At 38.9% G+C, this 12,432-nt stretch overlaps 3 protein-coding genes across 5 annotated transcripts; 1 reads left to right on the top strand and 2 right to left on the bottom strand.

The window, feature by feature from the left end:
- Positions 1-31: 31 nt before the first annotated feature.
- On the bottom strand, positions 32-6,659 carry LOC126603722 (ubiquitin-like domain-containing protein CIP73). 3 transcript variants are annotated; one of them, XM_050270668.1, is made up of 18 exons: positions 6,425-6,659; positions 5,887-6,069; positions 5,573-5,690; positions 5,187-5,285; positions 4,963-5,078; positions 4,740-4,781; positions 4,363-4,542; positions 4,208-4,277; positions 3,980-4,134; positions 3,188-3,352; positions 3,025-3,096; positions 2,615-2,735; positions 2,246-2,512; positions 2,028-2,164; positions 1,719-1,910; positions 827-1,450; positions 502-657; positions 32-409 (listed from the first exon to the last, which is right to left on the bottom strand). In XM_050270668.1, exons 2-18 carry the CDS (start codon positions 6,013-6,015, stop codon positions 338-340), a joined length of 2,715 nt encoding a protein of 904 aa, XP_050126625.1. In that variant the 5' UTR covers positions 6,016-6,069; positions 6,425-6,659; the 3' UTR covers positions 32-337. The 3 variants fall into 3 exon arrangements, with proteins under 3 accessions (XP_050126625.1, XP_050126623.1, XP_050126624.1); XM_050270666.1 differs by having other exon boundaries at positions 4,740-4,823; positions 6,425-6,658; XM_050270667.1 differs by having other exon boundaries at positions 4,740-4,823; positions 5,887-6,065; positions 6,425-6,658.
- Positions 6,660-8,125: 1,466 nt separating this feature from the next.
- Positions 8,126-11,112, top strand: LOC126605984 (alcohol dehydrogenase-like 7). Its single transcript, XM_050273448.1, has 10 exons — positions 8,126-8,417; positions 8,577-8,713; positions 8,796-8,842; positions 9,169-9,494; positions 9,654-9,736; positions 9,834-9,909; positions 10,030-10,094; positions 10,210-10,305; positions 10,641-10,805; positions 10,895-11,112. Exons 1-10 carry the CDS (start codon positions 8,357-8,359, stop codon positions 11,012-11,014), a joined length of 1,176 nt encoding a protein of 391 aa, XP_050129405.1. The 5' UTR covers positions 8,126-8,356; the 3' UTR covers positions 11,015-11,112.
- A 67-nt stretch (positions 11,113-11,179) lies between these two features.
- LOC126605669 (neutral ceramidase 2-like) lies at positions 11,180-11,972 on the bottom strand. Its single transcript, XM_050273087.1, has 2 exons — positions 11,841-11,972; positions 11,180-11,557 (listed from the first exon to the last, which is right to left on the bottom strand). Exons 1-2 carry the CDS (start codon positions 11,970-11,972, stop codon positions 11,180-11,182), a joined length of 510 nt encoding a protein of 169 aa, XP_050129044.1.
- Positions 11,973-12,432: the final 460 nt, after the last annotated feature.

Raw genomic sequence — 12,432 nt, 5'->3', positions numbered from 1 at the left:
TTCAATAATCGTAAAAGTTTAGAGGAGCCCATACCAAATACTGACATTAAACTAAAAAAGCTGTCAGCTAATCTATTAACTCAGATTCACAGCTGATTTTTGGGTTTAAAATAGAAATCAATTAAGAATTTATGAAACTGGTTGGTTCCAACAACGAACCAAATGGTACATCCCAAGCAAATCAAACCAAACCCCCAATCCTAATTTCTACATCCACATTCTGATCAATCTGTAAAACAAATTTCAAATGACAAGTCTAAAACGCAAGTAAACCCACGATCCTCCCCGTTGGAAGCCACATACTATCCACTATCCATAGCAACACCCACCCGCCCGCCTAGCACTTGTCCTTCCCTGAATCACCCTCAAGCCGTCGCCGTACGTCCCTGCGTAATATTTCAACATATTCCTGCACAAGTGGAAAAGACACACTGTTTAAATACAGTACGGATTAATCTCAAGACTAGCTCCTCCCACAAACGTCAAGCATACAACACATACACTGGAGAGATGCTCGTCCCTGCACAACTCATCCACAAGTTCTTGAGGACCACTTCCTCTGCCAGACAGCTGAACTGAATTCTCAACTAGAGCATGAAAAACATCTCCCGCTGCATTCAGGTTCTCAATCCTCTGAACCACTTCTTGGAGATTAATCTAGAGCATGAAGAAAAAGAGCTATTACAAGTTGCAATTTATGGCTCAATTAAAAAACAAACCATAACTCTTTACGGCCAAAAATACAAAAACCATCACTGTCCTAGAAAAGTAAAATGTTGATCCAAGACTTTGGCGAATAGACGAGTTTTGAAGTCCATATACACACCTCAGACTTAGGGATATTATCATCTCTACTGAGACCTCGCTCACTGTGGGGTGGACGAGATTCAGGAACCAAAGCAGAGGATGGCCGGACGGGATTTGATCCAGCCCCAAGGGCGCGAGTTACAATGGGCATCATTTGTTGGAACATCCTGGACATATCAATCCCACCACCTTGGTCTCCTCCAAACAAGTTTCCCAAATCTTGGCTGTCAACCTGCTCAGCAATCTGATTGACAGCATTCCTCATCTGTGGATTCTGTGTAAAGTTCTGTAACATATTCCTCAATATATCGGGAGAACCCACTCCCGTTTGGTCTGAAACACCTGCCAACAGACCATTCAGGGCTGGACTCTGCAGAACCTGAGACATCATGCTTCCCATATCAACTTGGCCAACAGGACCTTGCCCTCCCAATGTTCTACCATCTCTGACCTGCTCAACAGCAGGCACTGTTTGTCTTGCCGGCACATCACTTGAATTCATCCTACTTACAGCAGAACTACAAGATGCAAGGGACTGCAAAACTTGCTGGCCACCTATTACTTGCTGATTCTGATTGATGGGAAAACTAGTTATTCCACCATCTCCATTCTTGGTCAGCGGTTTTGGCTGCCTGGCTTGTCTCTGATTGGATCAATGATACAGTTTCAGTAACAATCTAAATGAAAGTTGACTACAAAGCATTTATTTATTTTAATATGTAGGAGCCTGAAAAAAAACAAACCCATAGTATGTACTCTTAATTGCTTCCCCAAGCACTACATCCATCATATTGTGGCCAAGTATTTATACTTTAATTAACTGCTGATATATCAAGACTAAAGTGGTGGGGGGAATTTGGTTCGTAACAGATTTTTCTGAAATCAATGAAACAGATGCAAAATTATTATACCTTACGCTCCAAAACTCCGAGTCCTAAACCAAGTGGAACAGATTTCGCACCCTCAGCCTGCTTCTCACTGGATTGTGGAGCATTTCCCCTCTCATCCTCTCTCACCACGGTGTTTTGGCCACTTGAAGAGCTTAGAGAACCTCCAACTGGGAATATTGAATTGTTTTTCAAGGTACTAACACTTCCTGAATCCTGAGAATTACGAACTTTGACACATTACGGTTGGGCATCGGATTACATCAGTGAAATAATAAATAAATATATAAAACAACCTAAATGAAGGGAATTCCAAGAATGTGTGAAACATACCTTCTGACCTTCACTTTCAGATGTGCAACCAGGTAGTGACACACCAGCTATATCGACATAGCCAGTACTTGGAGGTTCACTTCCTGCATAATTACGCGGTTCAACAGATGGATTCTGAACAGTGGACACATCCTGACCTGATTACAGAACAAAATAGCTTAGGAAAACTAGAATGACAATCTATATCCACAGAAGCCAAAGCACATACAGCAAGGTACCTGATTGAACTGTGTCTTCTGCTTGTGTATCGCCAACAAAACTTCTAAAATGTGAGTTAAGTTCAGCAACAATGGAGGAAAGTGAGGAGCCAGAAGGCTGCTGTGAAACAGAAACACCAGAACCGGGTTGTGACGCATTGGATACTGAAACACCAATTTGGGAGGATGGAATAGTGGCACCGACTACATTTCTCACTGGCAGCACCCGGCCACCTGAATCCCTAGAACCAGATGGGATACCCTCCCCATTACTACCCCTAGCACCAACTGCGGAAATAATTTGTGCAAGTGAGGTACTCAATGGTAAAAAGTGTTTCGCATTGATACATAAAAGGTAAAAGCTTCAAGTAAGCAATAAATTTTACTTACCAGCATGTATATGGATGTTTACATTCCTTGGAGCACTTCCAATCCCAACAGGACCAAAACTCACAGGGTTTGATTGAGGTACAGAACCACCAATGAGTGAGCTTGTTTGAAGAGGGAAAGGCTGCAAACAAAACATTATTTGCGGGGCTTGGTTGGCATCTAAACAAAATCAATATAATTAAACCAAAATTAACTAAAGCTCAAAAAATGGATATACCAACAAAAAGATAAAACGCCGAGTTAAACAACCACTTATTGAACTAATGGCCATACTTTGCTTCTCCACTATACTATCAAAATTAGTCCCCAGTAATAATAATTTTCACTCGACTTATATGTTTTCATTTGCATGTCTTGCTTAATCCATATGTGATAGTATGTATACATTCATAATAAATGCATCAACAAACCTGGACCATTATGGGATTAGGTCCTGATGGGGATATGTAAACTGCTGGCCCAGCATTCACAACAGCTTCTCCCTGTAGATTTTTTTGCCATAACAATTATAAACAACTATAGTCTATTATTCACAGATTTAAACCAAGACATTGAGATCAAACTAGAACATACATGAGACTGCCCCATACGAAGGGTCCAAATCGTTCGGCCAAGCTCAAGAAGAAGAGAACCTAAATGTTGCATTGCAAGTCCTAATTGTATAGATTCTGTCTGAATTTGACCTCTCACAGAGGGATCAGAAGACGCTCCATCTTGTTCCAAGCGTCCTGCAATGTGCTACAAAGTTGCAGTAAATTAAAATTAAACTCATAATCAGTTAACACAAGCAGTAAACAAAGATGAAATGGTCATGACTCTTTATCAGGATAAAGCTTTCCATTTTAATAAATGAGAGTTGGTAAGCATTTGAAATTATGGAAACAATAACTTTCTTTGAGAATTATGTTTGGTACATGATATGAGCAAAACACTTTACAATAGCTTCAATCTTTATATTACACGTGAATCTATTGAAATTGATCCAATCCACCAAACTGAACTGATCAGCTGGGCGGATTGAATAATGACTGTGGTAAGCAAGCCCTTTAATAATCCAAGTCTCAAAAAGTTTGTATCCTTATCAAAGGGCAAGTTTTAATTCCTTTAATCATAAAAGACATGAAATCTTTGAACTGCATTGTTATACAATGCAATCAAAACTTAGATACGTTATGCTCTAGCATGCAAAGGAACCCTTCTTCTACAACCCAAATGAGAAAATACAAAACTTTTTTAAGTCCAAGACAAACAGTTAATTCAAGGGAAAATGATCATTGTATGTGTATGGTGCCATGGTAGTTTCTCTGGAAAAAAAATAGCATAAACAGCATAATCAATAGGGAAAGATAAATTTAGAAGTCTTACAGATAGCGCAGAAACAGCATGATTGCTGAGTAGTCGCTCTACATGACGAAGAACAATCCCCAATGCCTCAGGTGTGGGCATCCCCTGTGCAGTGGAAGGTAAGTTCACCCTAGGTGGGTCTCCTGTATTGGTTGCAGATGTATTTGGCTGATAACCTAAATAAAACCAGAAAAATTTAGCTTATTCCTTATGTCTTACTGTATAGTAAAAGACTTTTTGGTTTTTAACCATTTTGTGATAATCCCTGCTCCATTCTCTTCATGAACTCGGAGAGTGTATCCAAAGAGTGTGGAATTGGCTGAACAGAAAACATAAAAAACATTAAGCAGTCGCATACATGTCCAATTCACTTATAAGACATGCCCAAAAATCCATAACAATACCATATTTAATGAAGGTATAGGAAATGCTGCAGCTGCAAGAGGAGTTTGCACAGCTTGAGGAAAAGTTTGGAATGGTTGGGTAGGAAATGCCTGTCCAGACTGTGCTTGATGTCCTCCTCCGTTGACATTATGAGACCCTTCTGTTTCATTTCCATTACGAGGCTGACCAGGAGTGTTTGACTGTAGGAAAACCACAAAAGAAATTTATACTTTTTTCGTAAGGAACGTTAGCCCATGAACACTTATGACATTTTCTTTAGTTTTACAAGATTACAGCAGTTTCAATTTATTTTATCTGGACCACAATTGCAAGTGAGAAAAATACTTAGGATATTAGACATATCTGGTTGTAATTTCAAGAAACATTCATTGCTCACCGAAGTAGTGAACTGTGGGTTGCCTGTGCCATTAGTTGTAGCCTGGGTGCCAATTCCAATAGAATTCAGAACCGTGCCAATAAGCTACCAAGAAAGAATAAAGCATAATGTGGTTCCGGAAGTACAACTTTAAGGCTCCTCACCCATTTATATATATAATATATATACACACACGCACATATATAAATCCATTACTTTAACACAACAAGAAGCGAATACGAACCCGACTAAGATCAGGAACAGTGCCTTCACCTTGATCTCCAACATTAAATGTCCCAAGAACTACACTGTGAGATATCTGGCCAATGCGACCACGAGTAACACCACTAGCATCATTTCCTGCCAAATTACATCAAGAAGCTTATACACCAACATTGCTCAAAAAACAAATTACTCTGAACCTGAGATAGAAGTACCAACACTACTAAAATCAAATTACTTATTTACCACTATTCACATGTGCCTCGCCAGAACTTGTACCCGATGAAGGTTGTGGCTGGGATGGCTGCCTAATAACTAAGTGCAATGTGTGCCCATTTTCCAAATCTACAAGAGGTTAAGGGATAGCAATAGAAATTAAGTGGGGGATCAACAATAACTATTGTAATACCTAAAATTTTGAAAGCTTAAAAAAATTGAAATGTCATACAAGAGGTTTGTGTATATGTATTGTGACGACACAATAAACTAACCAACCCAGCTGACAGATGACAGGTAGAGATCCAATTCAGTTACTCAAATTTCAAGCACTCTGCCTGGGTGAACATACTACACGCACCAGAATTCCTATATAAATCTAACGTAAACAATACATGTTTGAAATAGTAGGATACGATACTCAGAAAGAGGATGGTCATCTTTTAACACCCTTCCCCTGAAAATCAGCCGCTGCTGACCGACTGGTACACCTGTTTGATCAGCTATTTTTTCCTTGAACAGTGAAACTCGCATCTGAAAGAGAAATGTATATGTACAAACATCTCAGTATATAAAATAAATAAGATCTTGAAGGGATCATATCTTGATAAAGGCAGGGACAAACATGTAGTTCCTAGCAGTTTGCTCACGGTTTAGATATGAAAAATAACAAAACTAAAACCCATATAAGTAAGCATTACGCAAGACATGACCAAAGACTAGAACTCACATTTTTATCAACTTGAAAACTGTACATCTGTGAGTCTAAAGTCTTAATATTGATCTCAAGATTTGAATCAGAAGTGGCCCCAACAACATTGCCGGAACTGGCGCCTTCATTGGAGTGCTGATCTTCCATGCTGGTCGAAATGGTTCAGAAAGTAACCTCAAGTTTCCAACCTTTAGTATCTGCCTGTAGAATCATACATCATTTTTCCTTTCAACATCAAAGATCAAACTTCCTAGTACATAATTCGCAGAATCGACAAGCAATACAACAGATATTGTCTGATTTTGCAATACGAAATAGAATCCCGGATGATGCTATTGCTCGACAGAGCTGAATCTGAACGTGCAAACAAATATTTAGGGTTTTGCAGTCAAACCCTATAAGACTGGAAATTTAATTGATTTGGGAATTGCATTGGACCCTTCAAATGCCGAATTGCCGAATATCAGGGGCTATATGTCATGCTGAGAATATAATTTCCAAACTCCAACAAACAAACAAACAAAACATTTGATCTTCAAAAAGCAAATCTACATACCCGATAATCGTTCAATCCTACGGCGATCGCAAGCCTCAACTGGCTGATGCAAAGCAACAACGTTGGAAAGTCCGGTTCCGGTGGTCTTCAATTACAATACAAAAGCCCTAATTGCAAACTTGGGGAATTTTCGTAAGGTTCCAGTTCCGGTTCCTATTAACGAAAGGTGTGTACTAATCTGTTGGAATTTATAACTTAAAATGACTATGTTTTTTTAGCAAGCAAAATCCTAAAATGACTTGAAGAAAACAATTCTTCCCTTTTTTTTTAATTTTAAAAGCTAATTTTCTTGTTGACTTCAACTTTCTTCCTCACATTTTGGATTAAATTAGGAAATGGCAAAAGACCAAGTGCAAGTTAAATTTGGGATAACTCAAAGTAAAAAAATTTGGGATAACTCATTCTTTAATGAACAAATTTCAAAAACCTTAGACATTTGACTTAATTCCAAAATAAAATAAGTAGATTTTTGTAGTTCAGGTAACTTAAGCGTCTACATTTATTTACGTATATTCTTTGAGATTTAATTTTCACTTCATAGAATTTCTTGTATTAGAAAAAAAATTTAGAAACTCTCCATAAGATTTTGAGAAGGAGTGAAAGTATGATTAGTTGTATATTATTGATGGTTTTATACCATCAACATTGAACAATGACGTTGTAATTTTCAAAACTTGCATGGATGTAGTGTTATTATTTTCTTGTTTAGTACACGAAGAGTGCATCTGAGGAGGGTTTTTTTTATGGGAATTTTAACGAAAAGCACCCAATAATGTTCACTTTAACGAAAAACCACATTTTTACACTAAAAAGTCAATCATGCTACTATTCACTTTACCCTTTATTTTGTCCTTATCATTAAAACTCAAAGTTTTCAAACCCTTTTCGTTTTTTATTTTTTTTTTTTATTTTAAGAAAAAACGTTAAAGTTGCAAATGTACCCGCAAGTCATGGGAAGATGAAAAAAAAAATAGCTTAAGACATTGACACCAATACCAGTAAGGGGCCGCTGTATTTTGTTGGAGCCAGCAAAATTGAAGCCACTTGAGTCAGTCATACCAAGAGCCGCCAATTTTTGTTTTGACTCAAGAGGCTGTTGCACAATATATGTTTGTTCACTATCATTTATTGTGGTATATGCTCATCATTCTATTTATCATCGTTAGATGAGTTTGAATTTCGAAATTCTAGATAGACACATCTTGAAATTCAAATTCATTTAATAATGATAAATAAGGTGCTGAGCATACACCACACTAAAGAGTGATCAACAAAAATACACTCTAATATATGGGGGTTTGCAGGCTAAAATAGCACCTTCAATTCTGCACACACAATCTTTGAGTGGGGAGGGTATAAACAATAAATCGGTAATCTAGAAACTAATTTGCTTAGTCCTTTTAGTCATAAACGAGGGACGAGGGGCTGCCTGCACGGGCATGAATCACATGATCAGACATATCCCGATTCCCTGGCCACATGTATATCCTGCATCTTTGTCATTTATTATTTCATTCCACCGGACGGACTCGATCATTCATTGATCAATTAGTTTTATTATATATATTATAAACTGAGAATAAAATTCATAGTTTAATTTAATTGTAGGCAGACTGTCTTTTTTCATTAACCTACTAATCTACTGATAATATTATCTAATCACATATTTTATTGCTAAAAACTACTGGTTGGCCACTCCCAACTCCAAGGTCCAAAGTCCAAAGGCCAGCCAAATGATTAGCTTTGTAACGGTCCTTATTCACGTCCTTCTGAATTCTGACCAGAAACCTTTACAAAAATGGTCCATGCCTAATGCCCTAAACGCACTCACAAGTCACAACAGACAGACAGGCTCACAAATTTAGTAGAGCGGGGGCGAGAGGGGGAGAGAGAGAGAGAGAGAGAGAGAGCCAGAGAGCGAGCGCTTTAGCAATGGAGCATCAGAGATTGTCAAGTGGAAGCAGATGGAGAGGGAAGCCTATTCGATGCAGAGGTTTTCTTTTCTTTTCTTTTTTTTTCTCTTTTTTTGATTATCAATTATTGATTAACTTTCTTGCTCTTGCTGCTAATGAATGCATGATTAAGTTCAAATGAATGGTAGTCTGACTCTGACTGATATGTGCTGCACTTGAACTTGCATGTTAATTAATAGCTGCGGTGAGTCGGAAGGCAGGAGAGCCGCTAGTTCTAGAAGAGATCCTGGTGGCGCCGCCAATGCCTCATGAAGTCCGCATCCGAATTATCTGTACCTCTCTCTGCCACAGCGATATCACTTTCTGGAAAATGAAGGTTCTTTCTTTCTTCTTTCCTCCTAAATGATCAATTAACAAGTTGTTGGTGCTTAATACTTCCAAAACTTTTTGTTTGTTAGGACTTTCCTGCAATTTTCCCCAGAATTCTTGGTCACGAAGCTGTGGGGTGAGCTCCAACGCTTTCTTATACGTCTTATTGCCATTTGCTTTCCAAGACATGATAAAGTAGCAAGTTAGGAACTGTCAAAATTTAAAGGGAAGAAAGAAAGGCCAAGTCTATCACTTTATTAATCTTTACCATGTCAAATGATGTACGTATACTTTTTTTAATTTCCTTATCAGCACAAGTATAATTGTTAAGGGATCGGTCACGAACCACGTCTAACTTTTGCTGCAAAGGGCAGTTAGAAGCTTTGGTTGTCATATGTTTCAGACACATTTGTTTGATCATCACTGCTGATATACTTGTCCATCAATGCTTATTTGTCATAGGGTTGTGGAGAGTGTTGGGGAGGATGTCAATGAGGTCTCAGAAGGAGATACAGTCATCCCAACTTTCATGCCAGAATGTGGAGAATGCGTAGATTGCAAATCCACAAAGAGCCACCTATGTACAAAACTCCCCTTCAAGCTCTCACCTTTTATGCCAAGACACGAGACTAGCCGATTCACAGACCTCAATGGGGAGGTTCTATACCATTTTTTGTTCGTGTCTAGTTTTGCAGAGTATACAGTGGTTGACATAGCCCATGTCACAAAAATTGACCCTGCAATACCTCCAAGTAGGGCATGCCTTCTCGGCTGTGGAGTATCAACAGGTACACTAGAAATTCCTTATAATTCTTATCCAGATAGTGTGGTGTTTGCAAAATCTAGAGTTGTTCTAAAAAAGCCATTTTTTTTTGTGTACATGTGTAGTCGCACCTCACTAAAAATTTAGAAAACACTATATCAATCTTTGACAAATTTGGCTTTAGGAGTTGGAGCTGCTTGGAAGACAGCAAATGTGGAGAAGGGATCAACTGTTGCTATATTTGGGCTAGGTTCAATTGGATTAGCTGTATGTTCTTGCAGAACATAGTCTGCATATCTTTTTGATACTTTTCCTCTTTCTGATATGTGATTGATTGCATCACGTCCATGATTGAATTATCCAGGTCGCGGAGGGAGCAAGACTTTGTGGAGCTACCAGAATTATTGGAGTCGATGTAAATCCGGACAAATTTGAAATTGGTATTTGTATCCTATCAGAAGAACTTGATCTTACTTTTGTTAGCGAAAAGCTTTGTATTCATGTGAATGTACTTTCTGCAAAGAATATAGACCTTATCGTTCTTTTTCTTATCACCACAGGGAAGAAGTTGGGCCTCACCGACTTTGTGAATGCTGCAACTTGTGAGAATAAATCTGCGAGCCAGGTTTTCTCTAAAACTATGCCCGACTATTCAGAGATTGTAGTATTTAATTTTTCACCTCTGGTTCACTTGGTTATCCTACTAAGCATTTCCAGTTCTTTTTTCTCATGTAAAACAGGTGATCATTGAGATGACTGGCGGGGGTGCAGACTATTGCTTTGAATGTGTTGGACTGGCATCATTGGTGCAAGAAGCTTATGCTTGTAGCCGAAAGGTTCTTGCTCGCTCTCTCTCTCTCTCTCTCTCTCTGTCTCTCTCTCCCCCTTACCGTTCCTATCTCTCACACACGCACAGACATTATTTCTATCATGCCTTTTGCTGTCTTTTGTTGAACATCTTTCAATTTGCTGATATTTAGTTATCAAAACAAGAATGTGCATAATTCTGATCATGTGGGAGCTAGTTATTTTAGATTATAACATGCATCATATTTTATGTAATTCTATGCCCAGAAGGCTTGTGAACCTCCATCAGCCATCAGGATGAATTTAGGCGGCTATAATTTGTTTTCACTGAACAATGTATTAATATCATTCTTTTCAACTGCAGGGTTGGGGAAAAACAATCGTGTTAGGTGTGGACAAACCAGGGTCAAGGGTGAGCCTTCCCTCTAGTGATATCCTTCACAGCGGCAAAACCCTCATGGGATCCTTATTCGGAGGACTCAAACCTAAATCGGATATCCCTGCCCTCATCAATCGTTACATGGACAAGGTGCTTTAGGAGTAAACTGTTTACTTGGATTGTTTTTCGCTTTACTGTAACTGGATATCCTTTAAATTTTTTGATTTTCATGATATCAGGAACTACAACTGGATGAGTTTGTGACAAATGAGGTGAGGTTTGAAGACATCAACAAAGCTTTCGATTTGCTCATTGAAGGGCAATGCCTTCGATGTGTAATCTATATGAGCAATGAGTAAATTACTTCTGCGTGTAACAGCCTTTACATTTATATGTACTCTATGCTATCAATAAGCATGTAAGGTTTCAGATTCTAAATGAGTACTTATTTGCATCCCTTGCTACCTTGTCTTCTTATTTTCTTTAAGAGGGATACACATGAAAGAAAAATACTAAATAAACATTTAAGACACTGCAAAACCACTAGATGCGCCAGTGAAGCAGGTGTTGGGGGAATCCTTGGTTTCCTTTGCTGAACCAAAATGCCTTAGCCTGTGAACCCCCGAATTTGCATCCCTCGGTATTTCCCCTTCTATGTTTGCTGTGCCATATAAGCTACCGGTATCTACATTCCACTTGAAAAACAGGGAGAAATCATCATCGTCGTAAACAGGAACCCAGTGTTTTCCTTGAAGCATCTCTACCACTGCATATGTCCCTTCCGTCAATAAGTCATATCTTGGGTTAGCACTCCAAACCGTGGCAGTTGGTCTATCTCCCTTTTTGAATGATCCACTTTTGGGTAAGTTGATATCCTCTTTAATAACCCCGAAAGTTTGTATCTGGGGGAGGTGAGTCTCCAGAACAATCAACTAAGAGCCTGAGTTGTACAGAGGAAAGATGTGGTGGTAAGGGACCTTAAGGAAGGCCTTTGTCTCCCTTTGCCATCGCTTTGGCTAATTTCTCGAATTCTTGAATGTAAGATGATAATGTGTGAGGACCATAGAGAGTGGAAGCTAGATTTAGGTAAGTCTCATGCCAAACGTGTTAAAGAATAAATTTCGCTTATGGGTTGAGTATGTACCTCATATCTTTGTTGTGTGTGTTAGGAAGACCTGCTATTACAATGTGAGTACCCTCGTCAAATTCACCATTGCTGTTACTTATAAGGGTCTCCTTGACTGCTTCCCTTAGCCGCCAACTGGCCATTGTGGTGAATTCTGCAAGAATCGGTAGCTTAGAGATTGTTAAATCCATTCGTACTGGTGTCAAGAGCAGGCCTTATGGTGAGTGCTCATGGTGGCTGTTTGTCTCATAGTATATGTCACTTGTGAGGGGTTTTAGTTTTTAGATTGATTTACGCAGTAAGGTGTAAACGAATCTCAGTAATGTTGGAATGGGACTGCCTTTGTGTTTTGGTAAAGAATTTGTCAGTGCGCATGCGATGGACATAGGTATGAGTTGTGAATTGTAAAAGAGGACTAATCTCCAGGGACAGAAAATATGATCAGCTTCCCAACCTGAGCATTTGAATAGGAACGGTTGCAGGCTGCATTTGATCCCTAAGGTTACAATAGTTAAAGAGAATTTTCTCTCAACTCAGTAATTCTAAATATATGTACGAAATGGAGTTCAACTCTCCTAAGGTCCTCATTTGAGGATTGTGACTGGGGATGGGCAAATACCCATTGGTTATGGGTAATCGCGGTTACCCGCC

The sequence above is a fragment of the Malus sylvestris genome, chromosome 15, assembly GCF_916048215.2.
Source record: "Malus sylvestris chromosome 15, drMalSylv7.2, whole genome shotgun sequence".
Classification (NCBI taxonomy): Eukaryota; Viridiplantae; Streptophyta; class Magnoliopsida; order Rosales; family Rosaceae; genus Malus; species Malus sylvestris.
This window is presented reverse-complemented; position numbering and strand designations above follow the sequence as displayed.